The 21,049-nt window shown below is 35.1% G+C and overlaps 2 protein-coding genes across 5 annotated transcripts; one reads left to right on the top strand and one right to left on the bottom strand.

Annotated features, from left to right (window-relative positions):
* Nucleotides 1-432: 432 nt before the first annotated feature.
* On the bottom strand, nt 433-10,742 carry LOC113668893 (2-aminoethanethiol dioxygenase). 2 transcript variants are annotated; one of them, XM_027184867.2, is made up of 10 exons: nt 10,618-10,742; nt 8,887-9,080; nt 7,683-7,733; nt 7,504-7,562; nt 7,195-7,300; nt 5,195-5,249; nt 4,271-4,339; nt 2,723-2,754; nt 2,388-2,436; nt 433-1,999 (listed from the first exon to the last, which is right to left on the bottom strand). In XM_027184867.2, the coding sequence occupies exons 1-10, from the start codon at nt 10,717-10,719 to the stop codon at nt 1,943-1,945; spliced, it is 774 nt and encodes a 257-aa protein (XP_027040668.2). In that variant the 5' UTR covers nt 10,720-10,742; the 3' UTR covers nt 433-1,942. The 2 variants fall into 2 exon arrangements, with proteins under 2 accessions (XP_027040668.2, XP_089046665.1); XM_089190539.1 differs by having other exon boundaries at nt 2,378-2,436; nt 10,618-10,740.
* LOC113668892 (replication protein A 70 kDa DNA-binding subunit) lies at nt 10,652-20,938 on the top strand. Of its 3 annotated transcripts, none has more exons than XM_089190533.1 (23): nt 10,652-10,964; nt 11,090-11,146; nt 11,850-11,905; nt 12,426-12,460; nt 12,842-12,950; nt 13,203-13,357; nt 13,501-13,585; nt 13,773-13,850; nt 15,350-15,452; nt 15,769-15,837; nt 16,085-16,189; nt 16,442-16,529; nt 16,861-16,928; nt 17,013-17,084; nt 17,570-17,645; nt 17,825-17,906; nt 17,991-18,055; nt 18,622-18,680; nt 19,027-19,089; nt 19,383-19,496; nt 19,583-19,690; nt 19,945-20,034; nt 20,370-20,938. In XM_089190533.1, exons 1-23 carry the CDS (start codon nt 10,941-10,943, stop codon nt 20,376-20,378), a joined length of 1,770 nt encoding a protein of 589 aa, XP_089046659.1. In that variant the 5' UTR covers nt 10,652-10,940; the 3' UTR covers nt 20,379-20,938. The 3 variants fall into 3 exon arrangements, with proteins under 3 accessions (XP_089046659.1, XP_027040667.2, XP_089046660.1); XM_027184866.2 differs by having other exon boundaries at nt 10,655-10,964; nt 20,419-20,938; XM_089190534.1 differs by lacking the exons at nt 10,652-10,964; nt 11,090-11,146 and adding an exon at nt 11,334-11,726 and having other exon boundaries at nt 20,419-20,938.
* The last annotated feature ends 111 nt before the right edge of the window (nt 20,939-21,049 follow it).

Raw genomic sequence — 21,049 nt, 5'->3', positions numbered from 1 at the left:
AGGTACAACCTGGCTCTTTAGTACAAACGGATCAGTGGGAAACCTATCAGCAGTTGCTGAGAAGACTCGGTTTGCACCACAGAACAATAATTCATTCTCTGCATTTTGTCATTTCGACATGGAGCGAAGTAACTTAAGTTGGGAGCGAAGTCACTTATTTGATGGAGCGACCTAACTTTCGAGTGGAGCTATCTAACTTTTGGTTGGAGCGATCTAACTGTAATTCTTTTCAACAGATAACTTAGATTAGCCACCGTAAAGAGTTTAAAAGGTAACGTTTCGAGCGTAAGCCCTTTGTTAGAGCGAGTTTCCTAAATATACCACTGACATTAACAGTGTAAACTCAAATTGGTGTCTCAAAAATACAGAACCCAAAAACTCCCAACTAAGAATAATTGGGTTTACTATATATATATATATAACAGGCAAAGGTAAAAAATTCAAGGTTACATTTATTTCTTTGGAACTTATGGCTGCACACAAGAAGCCGACCTAAATTGACAGTTAGGAAAGTATCTGGAAAGTTTACTCTCCTTTTGATCAAATTATGTAAATTTTACACGTGCCTTTTACACTCAATCGTTATGTTACACTAACTTATCACAACCTGTTCATGGCATACAGTTAGAGAGCCTTATCAATTGGTACAAGCAGACCAGGGTGAAATTACTGCAAGGTCAGCCTTCCTGCTACTACCAACACTCTGTTAACAAACAAAACCCTGAAACTGGAAAATCACTTCATATACCTACACACACAACAAAAAGCCTTCCAAATCAATTCTCCAACTTTAAATTTCACAAAATAAAAAGTGAAAGTTTGGCTTTAAAAGATGTTCACAACCCAACTTTGTGAATATCACTGGACATCTATGACGTAAATGTATTCATTTAACAAGCTACATTATATACGCACTTTGTTAGGTTCTTGCTATTGATTTGCTGGAAGACAGACCCATAAATGATGTTACCATTGATAAAATATATTTTTTTTACAATATATAACAATTTGATTCCATGTTGTGGTGTGTATGTTAACCCTTTAATCCCTGAGAGTGACTAGCATCTAATTTCTCCTTTCAATATTATCTCTGAATCAAACATTAAGGTCATGAGAATAAAGGAAATGATAATCAACTAAAGAACCTCTTGATTGTTAAACAAATTTTCCTTGCCAGCGCATTAGGAAATGTATAGAGAACAGTATAGAGAATATGCATACTGATGTTAGGGTGCAAAGGGTCTAGTAATATATCTCAGAAGACAACAAAATGTGGTAAAAACACTGGTGACACTTGTCTGTTCCTCATGTGCCACTTTTTTGGTTCTTTTCACACTTTGACATCTCTGATCTATTACAGTAACCAAACATGCACACTGTAGAAAGGATCTACTTGCTAAATAACAGGCTTAATAAAAAAAAAAAGTATGACTAACTTTGATAAATGTTAGGTGAAGTATAGATGACAAGACCTCCCCACAGCTAGTTCCTTTGGTACTAGCGGCACATCAATTTTGACAATTTCTCCTGCCTTCAAATCTTTGAATTGGTGACTTACATTACATGTTAAAACAAAAACCAAAACACAGTTGTGACTTTAAGTTATCAGCCCAGTAATTTTAAAATGAATCTTAAAATGATTTTTTTTTTGGGTAGCACAAGTCAATTTTGTCAACACCTTCGTGTCTTGTCGAGCTAAAATAATTAATGAATTCAATAGATGCTGAAAGTTTGAAGTGCATAAAAAATTTTAGATGAAGTACCTTTTGCAATTCAGAACTGCAACACTTCTACTTAGAAATGTAAATAAGCAACCTATGTATTTTGTATAAATAAACTGTATAATTATATTATACTATACAAACTTGTTTAAATGTATATTTTTCTCCAGTGCAGATCTGTTAAATGTAATCCTTCTTACTTGACACTGGGTATGGTATAATTATAAGTCTGAAGGACCAGAGATTAACTGCAGACTCACAGGTGGTCCCCTGTATGGCTGAAGAAAAAAAGGGAATAAAAATAAAACTTTTATTATTACTGAGAAACTACCTTATTGGAGAGCTGGGAAAGTGGGTTATTTTTAAATGAATGTTTAATTGTTTGCCTCACGATGTAAGAGTCAGGCATATCAATCGTGTAATGAATGCAATGTTTTGATTGCTATACTCCCAGTCTTCATCATGTGACAAAGTGAAAAGTTTAAGTGTCACTAATTTTCTCCCAGAATAATGATTCAGTTTGATTTCATTTTCAATACTGAATGAAGAGTAAAAATTGACTGACATTCCCACAAAAAAGCCATCTTCACAGAACATCATGGGGTGAATGTGAACTACAGTACAAAAACAAGTTGAATGAAAATATAGGAACTTACATAACATTACCTGAGTATCACAGTAAAAGTCTCGGGGAGGAGGTATTTCAATTATCCATCTAAATGAAAACAGGAAACATATTTTTCATAGTTACATTTTCTGCAAGAACAACTGTTGTTGAAGAGAAGACCTGTGAGACCATGTCAGAGATGAACACAATAGTTTGATTCTTGCAATCATAATAAGTCACTTTCACATACTTTCTAAGTCTATGACCAAGTTTGAATTCCTTCTTAAAAAGATACATTCTACACCCCTATAGGCTATGTGAGAATTAATTGATGAGAAATACTTCTGTGGGTTGCAGATATACCTCAATAACTTTTGCAAACAGAAACTCTTACCTTTCAGAGCTATCTGTCTCAATTGGTGGAGCCTGGATGAGAAAAAGGTAGCCACTTAAGTCAATACCTTAAACTCTGTACAAAAGTTATCTTTCAAATAAAGCCTTCTCTTCAGGGTATCCAGTCATGTCACCGACAGTTCAACTTGCCAACACTAACTTGCCAACATAGAAAATCTAGTAGAGATATCGGCAAGTTGGTCTTTAATTCAGCACAACTTATTAGAAGTTAAACATATAGAAAATTAAAAGATCTTTTCCTTCCAATATATAAGTTTATAAGGATTTCATGGTGAATAAAGCAAGGTCAACATCACCAATGACTATAAAAGTTTCAAGTTTCATGCAAACAAGTTATTGTGTGACAACAACACTGGAAAGACTCATCATGTCAATCAGTCAGATTTTTTTACTAAAGATCTTGCCTAGAAAGCCAAGTTTTTTTTTAATCTGACTGATTGACATGATGAGTCTTTGTCACACAATAACTTGTTCACATCTAAAGGTCATTGTTTTTCATTGGTGATGTTTACCTTGCTTTATTCACCTTGAGATTCTTATAAACTCTGTTCGATGAAAAAAAAATTTTTTTTTTGGCTAAAGATCTTGTCTAGAAAGCCAAGTTTTTATTTTTCTTACTTTGACTGATTGACATGATAAGTCTTTACTGTGGTATTGTCACACAATAACTTGTTTTACATTTAAAGCTAATTGTTGGTCATTGGTGATGTTTACCTTACTTTATTCACCTTGAGATCCTTATAAACTTTGTTGGACGAAAAAAAAATTGTTTTATTTGCTAAAGATCTTGTCTAGAAAGCCAAGTTTTTTTTTAAAATCTGACTGATTGACATAAAGAGTCTTTACAGTGTTGATGTCGCACCACACCTTGTTTGCATCTAAAGCTAATTGTTGGTCATTGGTGATGTTTACCTTGCTTTATTTGCCTTGAGATCCTTATAAACTTTGTTGGAAATAAAAAAATTGTTTTTTACTAAAGATCTTGTCTAGAAAGCCGAGTTTTTGGCTTTTTTTGTTTTTTGTTTGCTAAAGATCTTTTACTTTTTTACATGTTTAACTTCTAATAAGTTGTACTGGATTGAAGACCAACTCGCTTATATCTCTACTTGATTTTATATGTCAGCAAGTTGGTGTTGGTGATTTGAACTGTCAGCAACTTGACCATAATTCCTCTTCAGTATCTTTGTGAATTTGTGAAAACAAATTAGGAGAGAAATGATAAGAGGGATGTTTTATTTTTTTCAATGTAAAGTAGATCTGGCAAGCTCAATGCAACTGTGGGCAAAACTAAGTGCATTTCTGCATCAAAATCACATCTCAAGAAAATTGTTCCATACCAGCATTACTGGGCTGAGTTTTCCCACTGAGTTACAAAAGACTGAGTGAACAAGTCCACACTGAGTCAAATATGTTAGACAATTTTTTTATTCTGAGAAAGATCAATCTCCATATAATTGACTCTGAAAAACAATCAGAATCCTGTTAAAAATAACAGTTGATGAAGCACGTGTAAAGTAAGATACATCACCTGATTGTTCCTATTGGAGTTTAGGTATGGTAAAGGATCACACTCTTGATAATATGTGCAGTCACGACCCTACACAACACATACACTCTATAAGCTTTGGTTCTTCCTCATTCAAATAATCTTTCAAGTTGTTTCCCAAAGTACATGCATGCACAAAAAACAATTTTGAAATTAGTCCTCTTGTGCTTACTGACAGTGATAAGTTAACTGAACACAAGAAAGACCTTTTTAAAAATTCATTCAAGGCCATAATTTCAACCACCCACGACACTAGTAGCTGTATGAAATATTGTTGAGATTACCCCATTTTGGTTTTTGGCTTTAAAGCAAAACCGTTATTTACATTTGCAACCAATTTGTGTACCTATTACCTAGTTAAGCTGGTTTAAAGGGGGGGGGGGGGGAAAGAGAGAGACAGTGTCAACCAATTTGTTGGACAAATAAGGAAAAGTATTAAAGAGCTTGTATTCTTTCAGAATTAAAAAACAAAAAATTACAGTGAGTGGCAAAAGTTTTGACACAATCTACTACTTTTTGATTTTTGTTTCTAACATTCATTTTTCTCCTTTTCTCTCTTGTTTCAATGTTGCCTGATAAAACTAGTAACCCTCACTTATTTCAAGCAACATTGTTTGTGGGGAAAGCAGGGAACTGTGGAGTAACTTATTTTATTTTGAGTGGAAGTTTGTTGAATATCTAGTAAGGGGAGGCATGCCAATTACTCTTATTAACTAGAAACATGTGGGAGAGATATTCATGACAAGAGTTCCAAAATAACCCCTTAGTACGATAAAGCAAAATTAACCACAACAAATTAATTTTACTGATCTAAACTTGTTGCACCTAGATATCAACAAAGCCTTTTTTTTAAAGTTCAAGCCAAAAAAGAAAAAGTCTAACCCTACTGTGTTCATGTTTACTCACTTTGTCTTGTGCATAGGGAGGACCAAGGATGTCAACAAATGCTGATGGTCCTGGACTGCAACAAAAGAGGAACCATACATTAAACAATTTTAAGTAACTGACAAAAGTTTCCAAGTGTGCAACAAGAAATATTTACCTTAAATAAACATTTCACAAGCCTGGAACTCACTTTCCTATTTACAATCAGATAATTATCCTACTTCAATCAACAGATAAGATATTTTGTAATTTTTGGATAAAAGATATCAGTATATACTAAAACAGTGGAGAGCATTGAGGGCATGTTCTGATTCGATACTGAAACTCCACACATCCTTTGCTATTCACCTCTGAGTAAGGTGCACAGGGTTTGTGCCCTAAAATATTGCAAACATTGCCATCAAGTCAAAGTCATCTCTTTGTGCTATATTACCTCAGTTTTTAGTATCCACTTAAACAACTATTAACCTACAAGTCAGTGGCTAGCAGTGGATATTTCCCAAGCCACAAAGCCTCCACTTTGGTGAATAGTTGTTAGCCATAACATCATTTCAGATTACAAAGTTTAAAATAAATATCTTAACAGCTGTGGCCTCTCAAGAAGGAGGGTTTAGAGCAGTTCACCTTGAAAAGTGGCCTAAATGCTATGTAGGTAAGTTGGCTCTTTGAAAATGGTGCAAACGTTTTGCAAAGACACTCTACATTAAGGATACTGTAGACCTTTGTGGACATTCTTCACAAAAAAATTCTTAACGTGCTATTTGAAGCATAACCACCAGAAACTACATATCATTGGAGAAGTTATGAAATGTACTATTAGGCAAATTATTCTGTTTTATCTTGAATTAATTGATTATCAAATCTGACTGCACAAATGAAACTTCTGCAAAATTCAAATCCTGAGCAGCTGGTCTACAAAACCATGTGGGATTATTTTGATATTCTTCTTGGTTGCTTTGGAATTTACCTGTCAAAATTTTACTGATACATATTACATCAGAGGCCATTGTGGGAGATCAGTTCTGAGAATCAGAATTCCCCCACTCAGTTTTTAGGTTGGCATCTTGGGAATCTTTGAACCAAATTTTGAGGCAATCCCTAAAGTTTACACCTTAAGGCACAAATTAATGAGAATGTGTCTTCTTTTGAACCAGTTAACACTCTGAAAAACATGAAATGCCAACTGCCAATAGAAACACAGAAGCCTCCTGCTGCTATTTTGCAGGTAACTATCTAATAGTCACCTGTGACAGACTTTTAGTTCAATTCTGCTGAATGGCAAATTTTGATTTCAACCCTTTATTTAAATTTTCTAGCTTAAAGCAGCTTAAGCATGCTGTGGCAAAACTTAATGGTTGCTGATCAAGTGTGAGCAGCAAAGATTACCTAAACCATAAGCCTTTATCCCTTTCAGTGAGATTCTTTCACCATTCTTTGTTGAATTTCTTCACTTCTTTTGCTGACAGCCAGGCCTCTTTTTCAACTTTTACCTATGGACTCTTCTTCTTTTTATCTTTTGTCACTCACATTTTAGTTTTAAACACAGACATAAGCACAGATCTCAATGTGCAACTGAAATCAGGAAATGTTTACATGATTGAAATTCAAGGACCAGGGAGTTTTGCTGCAAGAAACCCTTTGGAAGTCATTTATAATTGGCTATTCACACTTTAGCAGGCTAAAGAATTTGAAATATGTTTTTGTTTATAACTTTTGTGCATTCCATATTTTATGAGAATTTTTTCTTGGAAACTGTAGTTAAAATAATTATAGTTAGTTTGAGATGAAAAAAAATTTTAAAGTGAAAAAAATGAGCTCTCAAAGGTCTACCATATCCTTAAGCATTCTTTACTTATGGGAGGATCACCCTGAGAATACAATCATGTAATCTTTAAATCATTGTGACAATACATTCAAAACAATCATTTACACAAATAAATCAAATGAGCTTCACAATAACTATCAATCAATTCTATGACAAGTGATGAGAAAAAGAAAGGAGAGGGATTACCAAGGATTACCTAGTATTGTGAATCGTATGATGGTTACCAACAGTTGGTGTCAGCACACAACTCCCACTGCTTTCTTCAAAAGATTGTTCAGTCTTCCTGCATCTTATGAGCCTTCCTATAAAGAGTCCAAGGATACATGTCAATGGAAATACAACACTTGACAGAAATTAGACCATGAAATGCTCTATGATTCAGACTACACGTTCACAGCAAAGTGGATCATCATTATTTTGGCACACACATATTCCTTTATCTACTGATACACTGTCAGAAACCAAAGTTATTGCATTAAATGTCATTGAGAGCTTTAATACATACTTTTACGGGTATGAAGAGGATGTTTTGTAAAGCCATCTGTTCTTCCATTTAGTGTAGTCCTGTAGTGAGCATAAATATGTAATTCACTCTAACTATATCACTGCAGAATTTAAAAATCTACCTAATAAGCTTCAACAGATACAACAGTACTGAAAAAGGGCAGAAGTGTTGGTACATACTCAGACTGGCTTTGATATGAATCCACCGATATTTTCCCATACACCACTTTGCTGAAATTTCAAAACAAAAACATAAACCTGCATTTCAGTACAAGAAATTAAGTTTCACATAAGTCATTGTAACCATATTTTATTACTGCAATTTAATAAACTGAACAAGTATAAGTGGACTCATCAAATTTACCTACTGACATTAAATTAAATTATGAAAGTTTGGCAAGTGACTCCCTGCCTCATTTTGTCAGATTTTCATAACATATTGCAAGAACCCAGTAACACTCCTGAAAGGAGAAGGACACTAGTAGGAAAGTGTCTCTTCCACGATCACAACATGAAGAGGCACCCAAGGCTCAAACCTCAGTTTTTCGGTCAAGAGTTAAGCATGGTTCTGGTGAAGGAAAGTTGAAATCTGTCTTGTCACAAAGAACAAATAAAAAATCTGAGGGTCCTACTAAGAATAGATCCCCAAATTTTTGGATTCTATACTCCAATGCAATACCACAGAACTAAAAAAACAAGCTCTTGCAAGCTAGGGGATTACCAGGATCTCGTGTGATGTAATATATGCATCTCTTCTGACACCTGCCTTGTTCAAGATCCCACTTCTTGCAATTAATTAACTTGATAAAGGGATTGAAATGTATGGCTAATTTGTTTTCCATTTTAAAAATTAAGGATAGCCATTTCAGTAGCAGGGCATGAAATTAATTTTTTTCCTGATAGCCACTTGGCTCCTAAATTTTTCACAGTGGTAGCCAATTCGAAAAAAAGTTGGTCGCCATTTTTAAAGACAAACAAAACCTTTTTTCCTGCTGTCAGTGTTCTAGATAGATCCTCCAAAATTAAGTCTGGGAAAAAATCTTTTACATGCCACAAAGTGGAAACTAAGATGGATGATATAATATACAAAGTTCAAGTTCTCCTAAATCCAAGATGGCGTCTAGTCATCAATTGAGATACATGTGCTGCATTTTGGAAACAAACCTAACAAGGAAGTTTGCCACGGATTTAGCTTTGCAAATATTTTTAACTCACCATACCTCTAGGTCAGGTTATGATGAAGCATTCTAGTTGCCAATTTGGCCCTGAGTAGTGCTGCCAGTAATGCAGTTACACTGGAAGTACTAGAGTTAAGCCTCAGGGTTATTATTCTTTTTACAAGCTGAGTGCAAATTGCAACAAACAGTGATGCTACTTGACTCACCACAAACCAAACATATCAGGATGATCATGGAGAGGAATAGAACATCCTTTTCTTAAGATGAATACTCCTAATGAAAAGAATGGACACTCAAAGATGGAAACATGAGTTGCTGGTGCTTCAGTGAAGCTTCCATTATTTTGTTCTAAAGGATCTGGAACAGAAAGCTTGATGTCATCTGCTGTGATTGAGTCAAGCTGAAAAAAAAAATATAACAAAAACAAAGAAGTAAAGGATCAGTATGTTAACTTCCTGTAATGTACATAAAGAAAAGTTGAATGCCTCTCTTAAATGAACAAGGAAAGTGACAACTTTTTTATAGGATCTGTATAAGAAATGCATTTAATTAAAACATGTGACCAAAGAAACTAAGTTGTTATCAGCTTTATATTCATTACAACAAATGACTTGGCTCTCAAAGTCAACTGAGGGACTCAAAGACCATAATACCTCAAGGGCAGGATGACTATTGTGCATTGGGCTTCAAGGTAACACTAAAAAAGTTTCCGGAGGATGAAGCCAAGTGCCTTACTAAACTATTAATAATAGAGAAACTGTGGTGCTGTGTTGGTGAGCGAGTATAACAAGGAAATCTAGCATTATCAAATGACTTGATAATGTAGATTGACCACTGTTAAGAGTTATGCTGATGAAGGGCTAACACTCAAAATGTCACCTTTGTAACTCTTATGGTGGTCAATTTGTGTTATCAACTCAGTTGATAATGACAAATTACCTTGCTCTACTAAACTGCATCATTAGAACTGAATAAAAAAATATTTATTTATAATGATGATATGATGTGTAATCACATGACTGTAGTTTACATTGGGTGAACCAGTGATAGAATATTATATACTGGCAAAAACAGCAACAACCTCATAAAGGAATACAGGTCCAATCCCAGTTATTTGAAGGGTAGATAGTGTTATCCAGCAGATAATAGTCCATAAAGGAAGCCATTCTCTCTATTAACTTTGTGACCTATCTACTAAATACAGTTATCCATACTTCTTAAAACTTGGTTGTCAAAAAATTACAAGACTAACAAGCTTTTGTCAAAGATTACATGAACATTAGGAAATGTTTATTTTTAAGTACCGTATTTATTCATCGATAAGCTAAGTAAAAATACTCTAGACTAAAAAGGGATCATATCTGTATCTGGTAAAATATGAAGAAACATTCATATTGTTTCAAACGCTCGCGTTCCTGAAAAAGAAATTTGTAGCCAGAGAACACAAATGACATGGAAAAACGGTCGGCGACATGGTACCTAATCCATAATTCCCACGATTTTCAACCCACAACATGTTGCTTTGATGACTCTAGCTTGCTTTGGAAGCTTGTTAATGCAGTTTCAAAGAAATTATCAGAGCATGTTTGAATAATAACGTGTCGTGTAAATTTACTGTTTACAATTTGGATCAAACTTATGTTTCTACGTTCCGGTACGTAAACGAATACGTAAATCTATGGTTAACATTAAACCATCTCAACTAGCATAGCATCAAAAGTACAAAAAATATTTTGCAACTCATTTCATGCTTTGAAAATTGGTTGAAAGGAAAGTTGTTCTAGCTCCAAATCTCGCACATAAATTTTTGACAGGATTTTTACCGGCAAAGTACGTGTTTACCGGATGTGCGTGATTTAGTGCATGTACGCTTATTGTTGACCACCAACGGCCTCTAAAGGTGATCAAATATTTTGCAATTTTCATTGCTGACCTACCATTGTTTTTAAGGTTTCAAAGTTCGAAGAAAACGTTGCTGTTTCTCTTGTCATGAAGGTGACTAAAGCTTGTCTCGAAAGGCGTTGAATCACCGCCGCCATTTTGTCATGAGCTTGCACAATTATAACTCGTTCCCAGGGCTTCGTTTTAAGGAAACAAGAGTCACTGGTTTAGTGGTCAGTGGTGCCTATTTAAAAAACACGCTCGGAGGAATTTTGGCGGGAGTGCTAATCGAAAGACTCACGAAGAAGCTTCCGAATATTACTTCATTACAGTTAAAGAATTTGCCGTCGATTGCAAACATTTGTAAAGATCTCTGAAGATGTTAAGCGAAGGGGCAATCCAGGTACGGCTGCATATATTGTCTTTCTTTCGATTCCTATCAATGACACACGCATGTGTTTTTAAATCTCGACTTTGTTCGCCTTTTCGCGCGAAAAATATATTTCTTTATCGTATGTTTTATTGCAGGAAATTATAAGCAAACCGGTGGAAGAGCATCCGCATCAGCCAATTTTGCAAATTCTGGTAGGAATTTTCAAAATTGAGCTTTTAATTTAACTTTTCTAAATGCACGAAGTACATATACACGTAATATATTTCAAATAAACAGTGACCAATCTACTAGCCAACCATTATTGACCACGATGATTTCCTCGTTTCTTGCTTTCAGGCTTAATTATTTATTTTACAATATCCAGTTACATATTATTATACTGTGGTTCTGAAAGGCTTTTCTCAGGCTCAGGCTCAGTGGACTGAGCCGGACTGTTTCTACCATGGCTTTTCATTACAAGCTCTTTTTTCTCTGTAAAGCAATCCTACCCATCAAGTTTTTAACAGCTAGATTCTTGCCAACGAGGAGATGACTTCTCCTATTGGAACGGGTCGCTGATCCCTAGACATAAAATTTCCATGAAGTGCACATCCATAGTGACGAACAACCTTTTCAAATGAGATGAAGATTTGGAGAGGGTATTAGGACATTTAATCCAGCCTGTTTACGTACTGCACTTTTCACCAACCATATTGGAATTTTTTTTATCTATTTTGGATTTACTTGTTGTTCAATTTGGAAGAATTGTTTCAGAAGCTTAAGAAAGAGAAGGTGTAGTATTTTAATTACAAATGCTGTTCTGTAAAATTTTGTGGGAAATTTCCAAAGTAAACCTTCTTGTCATTGATACTCTGGTAAAATTTAAAAATTGTGAAATCAAAACTTTTTGCACAGGGAATAAAACAAATTCAGTCAAAAGGAAGTGATGGTAAAGGCAATGACCGGTACAGGTATGCACTTTTTTAAGATTATTTTTATACACACAATGCAAGTGTATTTTACTGCATGAATTAAAAGCTCTAGCTGACATGGATTCTAAGTACATTATTTACAGACTGTTACTAAACTTCTGTCTTTGGTGGTGTAAGTCAAGATAGATATTGATAGTAACTCTTTTAATGTGTTATTCTTCATCTTCACAATAATTCAACTCTCATGTTAAGTGTATAAACAAATTGATGTCCACTTCATGGATCATAATACTATTTTATCCTGTTCTGTGAGAGAGGAATAGTTTGTATGCTTTGCCAAAGACAATCATCAATTTTTTTTTTGAGGTTATTATTAGTTTGGGCTTTCTTTATAAATTTTCTTTCATCCAAAATAGAACTGATATATGAAACAGAAACTTCAGCTATAGAGAGATGGGGAAACAGGAGATGGCTTGTTTACATTTATGGAATGATATTAAAAATTGAATTCAAACTTGTTTACTGATTTTTAATATAAGAGCTGATTTCTGTATCATAGGCTTGTGCTATCTGATGGCATTCATGTCCTTACATGTGAGTATCATATTATATCAATAAATACTGTAGTACTATACCCATTTAAATCAAAATGAAGTGTTGCCTGTGCTTTATAGTTTATCTGTAAAACGGATGTGAAACATCTGTATGACTTAATCTTGACTACCACTTAGGAAGAAAACAGAAAAGAACTCCATTGATTTTTGCTATGGTGTAGAGCATGGTTAACAACAGTTTTTTTTTTTTATCAGAAACCCTAAGGTTAATTAACACTCCTGCTTATCACAGGGTAGATAAGGGAAATATGTCAGTGAAGTGGCTGACTTACTGATGCCATCCTTTAAGTTGTGAGAAGCGTTATATAACTGCATCTCTATATATAACAATGTCTAATATAGCAGTATGTTGTTTTTACAGCTGCTATGTTGGCCACTCAACTAAATGAGATGGTGACTTCGGAACAATTAGAAGTGAAAGCTGTTATTCAGCTGAACAAGTACATCTGTAATGTTATTCAAGAAACCAGGTAAATAGAAATTTGTTGAACATATTATATTACTTTGTAAACCTTCCTTTTGGCCTCACATTAGCCTATGCTTGACAGCAGAGTTAATACACCTAGCTTTAGGTTAGTGTTGCTTCAGCTTTAGTGAAAGATTTTTGAAAATTGAAAGGAGACAAAACCACACTTGAACCAATACAACAGAGCTTTGAAATTAATATCAAATAAAAAGGGGTTCTTGGGAAGACATTTTATTCACTTTAAGGTTATTTTCAGGAAAGTTTTGATTCTTATGGATGTGACTGTTATTAAACCTGGAAGGGAAGTTCCTGGAAAGATTGGAGATCCCAAAAACTTAAATGCAGATCCTGGCATTGATCGCCAAAATCCTCCACAAAAGAATGGAAATGGTGCTCCACAGAGTATTCCAGGTAGAGTAACAATACTGTCTTGTCTAACTTACAAATTTTAGTAGTATTCTAGCTGGCTGAAACTTATGAATTCATTGTAGTTGATGTTCATGTGATTAGCAATGATGTCATTTCAAAAGGAAAAAATGTACTTTTTCACTAAGGTGGTGTGAGAGCTGTAATGACAAATGGTAAACTAGCAGGTGGAACATCCAGGGGTGCAGAACTGGCCTCTTCTACATATGGAAGGTAATATTATATGACACATGATAATATGAAATGTTTAGTGCAGTCAAAGGGAATTAACTAAAAGAACATTTCTGGAGGAATTATGGTGCTTGAAGTCACATGTTCAAGAGACCAAATGAAGTATTAAGTCTAGGAAGCGGCAAATGTGTTTATATGCCATAGTTTTAATATTTACTTTTTGTTTCAGTCACAAGCCACTTGCTTCAAGAGGCAATAACATCAGATCTGTCTTTCCAATAACATCATTGACACCATATCAGAACAGGTAGTACAAGATTTTCAAAGACTCTTTTCTTCACCCACAGAAATATTTGGGTCAAACAAGACATATGCTGCCCATTTTAAGATGGCCTGAGCATGTTTCATGATAGACGATTAAATTCTAGGGTCTTCCTTCTTTCCAACCTTTTTTCAAAATAAAAGCCACTGATTCTGACCTGGACTGAGATACAATTTTGGTGAAAATGTCTTATGGACAAATTCAGGGGTTTTTTGATCACTTTATAATGAAAATGTTTTGGTTGCAGCTAATTAAAATGAAGACCCCCAAAAGCTAAAACCTAAGGCCCAGAAATGAGGACCCGAAAATGAAGACCCTGTTAATATCTTTATTCATTATGATCTTTTTATTGTTTCTTGCTGGAAATATCATGGTCTGGTTTTAATCTGTCTAATAGGGATAAAGTATATGATCAAACACCAGTTTTAAATGAAAAGGCCCCAAAAACGAAAACCCCAAAATGAAGACCCTGGATACAAAGACTTGAAAATGATGACCCAAACAGCAAAGACCCAAAAATGAAGGGCCCCTTATTTTCTTTATTATAGTGGTAAGACCTAAGAAAAATCTCTCCAAAGCTTCCTTGGCTGATGTGAATTTTCACATGGAGTTTATTGCATTCAAACTGCAGAATATCTCTGCAGTGACCACCACTTGCTTTCTACCCAGAGGGTTTAGAAGCTTTGGCAACTGGAATGGGCAGACATTATGCAAGAAGTTTTGCCAAAACCAAATAAACACTGGAAAAATGTAATTGTGCTATATGTTGTGCTAGACCAGCTTGTATGAATGAAGTGCAATGCTGTAACACTGCCAGCCAGATCGAAAGTTCACATCAGCAAGCTCTGATCTTTTTCCATTATAAGGAGGGTGGGAAAAGTTTGAAGGGCACTATTTTTTTAAAAAATTAATTAAGAAAGTAACAAATAGGAAAAGAAAAGAAAATCAAGGGAAGTCTGGGTTAGAGTTTAATGTAATTGTTGGCAATTTCACTTTCATTTTGGTGGTTAATGATCACTTTGCAAACAGAGAGGTGGTTAAACTTTTCTCTGGTTTTCTCTGGTGAAGCCGCAAAGTGTGACATGAACTTCCTGTCTCAAAATCCTGAAGGGGTCTTCATTTTTGGATCTTTGTCTTTGGGTCTTGGGTCTTAGGTCGTAGGTCGTAGCTCTTGGCTCTCAGCTCTCAGCTCTCAGCTCTCAGCTCTCAGCTCTCAGCTCTCAGCTCTCAGCTCTCAGCTCTCAGCTCTCAGCTCTCAGCTCTCAGCTCTCAGCTCTCAGCTCTCAGCTCTCAGCTCTCAGCTCTCAGCTCTCAGCTCTCAGCTCTCAGCTCTCAGCTCTCAGCTCTCAGCTCTCAGCTCTTAGCTCTTAGCTCTTAGCTTATGGGAGTCTTCATTTTCCATGCAACCAAAATGCTTTTGATCTTTTTTGTTAGTGTAAGTGCTCAAGGTCTCTCCTTTGTTTCTATATTCATAAACTTAACAGATGGACAATTCGAGTACGTGTTACAAGCAAGCCAAAGGTCCGCACTTACAACAACTCCAGAGGAGAGGGCCGTGTCTTTAATGTCGACCTTGTGGATGAGTCGGTTTGTTAAATATGAACTATTATTTCATGACTTGTTTTCCCTTTTATCTTTAAGATTCCCAAAGAGGTATTTATAGGAACTCATCATTTTTACCTTACCTGATTTGTGTGCATTTTTCAGGACAACTGTGGATTAAAAGTTAAATGATGTGATATTTTTTGAAATGGTAATTAAAAACAGGGTAGTTTCAGAGAAGGATTTGTGTGACCACCCATTGATGACACTATCGTAACTAAGATTTTTTGGAAGCATAGAAGTCTGACGTCGTAAGGGACAGTTATCTTCAGACTAACACACTTTTTTTAATATTCTTCAGGGAGAGATCAGAGCCACTGGATTCAATGAAGCTGTTGACAAGTTTTATGACTTGCTTGAACTTGACAAGGTATGTAAACCTTGCTTTTACTTGCACATTTGTCTCTATTTAATTATTTATTGTGGGCTAAGTTCAAAGCCTATCTGCAACACTGTCAGTGGGGGCTGACCCTGGTTTCTTAGCTTATAACTACTTTTTAGTTTAGCTCTAGTTTTATGACACAAGTTTGTTGGATTTGCCAACCTCTCGTTGTCATAGGTTGAGAAGACTTGTGTTTATGGATGTTCTTATTTTCTAAATAATTTTCATAATGCAGGTGTTTTATATCTCCAAATGCTCTCTGAGAACTGCAAACAAGAAATTCACAACCATCAAGAATGACTATGAACTCTTTCTGAACAATGATAGTTTGATAGAGCCAGTAAGTACAGATATCATTGCAACCATAGACTCTCTGTTCAGCATGTTATTGTAGAAAAATGTGATGAAAATTATTTTACCTGACTGAATCAGTGGATAGTTTCAAAACCATCTTAGAAATCGATAGAATATACTCAGATTGTATTAACATGACAGTTTGACACTGTTAAATACTAGGCATACAGCAACTGAGACATATTTCCACCATTTTGCATTTTTATACTCTTGTTTATTTCATAACTTGCTGATTTAGTGTGATGATACTTGTGACCTACCAACCATGCAGTACAATTTTGTTGACATTGGTGACTTGGGAAATTTTAATGCAGATGCACTTGTTGGTGAGTCATAATCTTTTACATATCTATTAATTTGTAACCCTTGAGGGCTGAAAGTATTGCTTAGGGTTAGCATGACAGTTATAACATGATAACCACCTCTCAGGAACATAATTCCTTGTATCTCCCAATGGAATCATCACCCTCTGTCCACACTATTTGGTGGTGAAAGATGACTTTTGAATCATACCAAGACGAGAGAGCAGACAAAAGGAGTAAGTGTTCAGCTTTAGCTGTAGATAACAAATCTTTAAGTACCTTGTTCTCATTTCATATGGGATCTAAATGTAATAAAAAACTGGTCCTCTACTAATTTTAATAACAATTTGCATAGATATTTTAGGTATCGTGATCAATGCTGATGATGTCACACAAATAACAACTAAAACAACTAACAGACAGGTTGGTTTTAGTTCCAATTTTTTTTTAAATTTTGGAACCTAAGAATTTACTTTAGCTCTCTAATTCTATTTAAAATATTTTTAGGTTTCTAAGAGGGACATTACTCTATTGGACAGATCAGAGAAGAGTGTGAGAGCAACTCTTTGGGGAGAAGAGGTAATGACCCTGAGATATGAATTTTCTATGCTCCCTATTTAATCCAGGGATAAACACAATTTAATGGAATAATAAGTCAATAATTACTCTTTATGTTGTTAGAAACCTAGGTTAAGCATGGTTTAACTGCTGATTATCATCATTAAGATGTTAAAGGGCAAAGGAACTGTTAGTAGTATATTAGGACAGCCATCTCTTATACATAAGGGAACTTTGAGAGTGGTGAGAGAGCACAGAAGCAGAAGAGTTATGTATCTTGTGTGTGTTACATTAAATCTGTTGCTTTGGAGCTTTTGTGGTGTACCTGTGTGGTGTACAACACTATGTTAACCTTGCTTTGATGTATTCAGCATGTGTTCTATTTATTAAGATTCTTTGATCCAACAAAATAATTCATTTACCTTATGAACTTTAAATTCAAACCAACTTTTGGTATCAGGACAAAAATTTTTCTCAAAATTAATCTCTCTGCTATTGGTTAACAGGCTGAGACATTTGATGAGTTTGTTGGAAAGTTTCCTGTTCTTGCCCTAAAAGGGGCAAAAGTCTCAGATTTTGGAGGTATGTAGAAATTGATGTTGAATAAGTCAAGTCTAGGAGTTACCCTTTATTTGGAGGAAGTTTTAATCATGAGTATAGCCCCCCCCTCTCTCCCCCCCCCCCCCCCATGCCTGCAACTAGTTGTATTTATTGTTCAGTGACATTCCTTGAAATCACTTTGTCATATTAACTTTTTCCAGGACGCTCCTTGTCAATCTTGGGTTCAACAAATATGAGGATAAACCCTATGGACCTACAAGAGGCTCATAGCTTGCGTGGATGGTAACTTTTCAAGTTGTGTCAATATTTTGAAAACTTGTGTGGGTTTAATTTTAACTAATATATCTTTATTTGGATTTTTTACAGGTATGATAATGTTGGTAAAGATTCAAATGTAGAGTCTCTCTCTGGGCTCAGATCTGATGGAGGAGGTTTGGGTTGCTGTTCTTTTTTTTTCTTGTATTATTTCATTTAACTTTGAAATTATATTGAGTCTTGAAATGATGAAGGAAACAGTAAGTTTGCTACAAATATTAAAGTTAGACTGCTACAGAAGGTTTAGCCAGTGAGTTCACCTACAGGAGATCTTCTGTCACAGGTTTAAAATATTGCAGGTAATTTAGTGTTAACAACTGGGTTGAAAACGTAAATTAGCCACCGTAAAGGGTAAAAAAGCTGATGTTTCGAGCGTTAGCCCTTCATCAGAGTGATTAGAGGAATTGTGGGTTGTGTGTGGATTTATATGTAGAAAGTGGAGCTACGCCATTGGTGGGAATATGGTGACAAGACGATATACAGGTATACTCTCACTAGAAACTTGGGGGTTCTCCTCAGGGAGGTGTGATATTACAACTAAAGTAGTTCTTTCACTTGTACTATTAGGCTTTGCATGAACACAAATCAAATAATTGTGAAATTAAATTAATGTCCTCCAAAACAAAAATTAGAAAAGAAGACTAAAAACAAAAATTTTTTTGTTGATGTTTTCTTCCATCAGGTTGTGGTTACAAAACCTTCTTTCAGATGGATCATGAAAACCTTGGTATGGGGGACAAGGTAACAAAGTACTTAGAGTGTTTGCTTCATATTTTATTTGCATGATGATGAATTCATATTTGAAGGCTCATAAATAGTAAATTTTGATGATGAATGAGACTATGGGTAACATTTGATCATGCATTGTGACTGAGGTAGCATTGCATAGAAAATCACTGTTTTTGGTAGCAACCTCTGACATTCCAACAACCTGACTGAACATTACATGTAGCATCATAGGGTGATCATAGTCATTGATAATCTGATCAGTTACTGCTCTGGCAAACTGTTGTTTCTAGTACTACTCTTACCTGGCCAATCTCATTTCATGGTTATTTCATTCTTTGATTATGTTTGACTTCTGCAGGCTGACTATTTCACATCAAAGGCCACTGTTTTGTACATGAAGAAAGACAACTGTTTGTACAAGGTAAGAAAAATAATTACAACTTGCTATGTTTGTTTAATTTCATCTCTAAGCAAAGAACAATTTTTCTTTAAGAACTTTCTTGAAGAAGGAAAACTGATACTTTGCTGATTTTAAAAGTGTAATTTCTATCATTGACATGCTACTTTTGCATGTTACTTTAAATCATGTAGACCTGAGCAATCCAAATTAATGATTCCTCCTTTCATTTGCTTGTGCCAGTATAAACACCTTTCTTACATCCTTTGTGAAAGTAGATGACATCTTCTGTGAAAGTTTCTGTCTTTCCTCTTTAGGCATGCCCTACTGCAGAATGTAACAAGAAGGTTATTGATGAGGGAGATGGTAATTATCGCTGTGAGAAGTGTAACAAGACCTACCCTAACTTCAAGTATCGCTTGATGTTATTAGTGAGTTTTATTTTAAGACTTTACTGATGATGCTTTCCTATAATCATTATGAGTTTTCTTGATGTCATGTTTTCATCCCCACTCAGACAAACTTGGCAGATTTCACTGGTAACCATTGGGTTACCTGTTTCCAGGAAACAGCTGAGTTGCTTCTGAAAATAACTGCAGATGAACTGGGTCAGATGCGAGACTCGGTGAGTAAGACAAGGTGTTTTGTTTTGTTTTGTTTTTTTTCAAACACTATTTTAAGACCACCAAAGGATTGGTTGAAAGCAGATTGCTCCATTGTATTCTTAAAGTGGTCCTTATTCAATTTGAATTTGCCATTGATGTCCTAGTTTTAGATCTTTTGAACAATGCCATCTTGTGTAGAAAGACCTTTGTACAGTACTGTATCTTAAATGTAACAAGTTATTATTATTATTGTTTTTTTTGTTGTTCTTTGAAGGGGGATGAGTGTTCCTTTGATCAAATTTTCCAAGAGGCAAACTTCAAGACATACATTTTCAAGATTCGAGCAAAGATGGAGACATACAATGTAAGGGCGTTCCTTAAAAATTTAGGCACAACTAGAACATATTGCATTGCTGTGTTTGTTATTGCTTTTCACTTAAATGTATTTGCTACCTATATTTCAAGTATAAGTTCTTGGTGGCTTTTTGGTGATTTTTAGAAATACATCCTCCTCTGTGCAAGTGTCCATGCCAAATCCTCAAAGGGGAGAGGCAATAGAAAGAATAAAATTTTATGGTTCACTTTTCATCAATTTGGAAAGAGATCCTTTAAATTCAAACACTTGATATAATTAATGCATTTTTATCAGTACTTAGGCAATTCTTTTTATTTTTTGTTTTTGTTTTTGTTTTTTTTGAGGTTTCATGATTCAATCACAGCAAGGTGACCTTGTCCTAATTTTTTACAGGATGAAACCCGGGTGAAATGTACAGCTGCAGGAGTGTCTCCATTGGATATCATGCAAGAAGGCAAACGAATGATAGCTGAGATCCAGAAGCTAAGAATGTTGTGAGAGTACCCAACATTTGTAGAAGTTCTGGTAACCCTTTGTGAGTTGATATTGGCTCATTGTGAAATGCTATGTAAAATATATAGAATCTAAAACCAGGAGCTGGACTTGCTTGAATAGGTTACGCTATTCTTATTCAAGGGAGTAGGTTATTGTAAATGTTGTGTTGGTGTAAAAACCTTAGGGGTTGAAACATGTTCTGACTCCCTCTTGTATTCCATTCAGGAAAAAAAATTACGTACCTTAGAGGAAAAGGGGATATCTTTCTTCAAGACTTAGTTTTTTTTAATTTTTTCTGTATTTGTAATCCCTATGTGTAGTTGTTCAGATGGTAATTATAGAAATTGTTGTATTAATTGTCTGGTTCATTATAATTATAATAAATGAAGCTCATTGGTTTTGATTTCATTACTGCAAAGATGGCTTTCATATTCATTTCATTATGTTACATCTTCGTTAGTCTCTTCCTGTGCCAAGGTTGCCCCAATCCCTCTCGTGATACTTATCAGGCTACTTGGCAATTCCCTAT

Source organism: Pocillopora damicornis, chromosome 12, assembly GCF_964200805.1.
Source record: "Pocillopora damicornis chromosome 12, jaPocDami1.2, whole genome shotgun sequence".
NCBI lineage: Eukaryota > Metazoa > Cnidaria > Anthozoa > Scleractinia > Pocilloporidae > Pocillopora > Pocillopora damicornis.
This window is presented reverse-complemented; position numbering and strand designations above follow the sequence as displayed.

Coding starts and splice junctions, on each gene's coding strand:
- LOC113668892 (XM_027184866.2), top strand. CDS start 10,941: ATGTTAAGCGAAGGGGCAATCCAG. Junction 12,461..12,841: donor TGGCATTCATGTCCTTACAT/GTGAGTATCATA, acceptor TTGTTTTTACAG/CTGCTATGTTGGCCACTCAA. Junction 16,530..16,860: donor TAATGCAGATGCACTTGTTG/GTGAGTCATAAT, acceptor CAATTTGCATAG/ATATTTTAGGTATCGTGATC.
- LOC113668893 (XM_089190539.1), bottom strand. CDS start 10,719: ATGGCGGCGGTGATTCAACGCCTTTCGAGACAAGCTTTAGTCACCTTC. Junction 7,301..7,503: donor TCCTCTTCATACCCGTAAAA/GTATGTATTAAA, acceptor GACTCTTTATAG/GAAGGCTCATAAGATGCAGG. Junction 2,755..4,270: donor ACTCCAATAGGAACAATCAG/GTGATGTATCTT, acceptor TTTCTCATCCAG/GCTCCACCAATTGAGACAGA.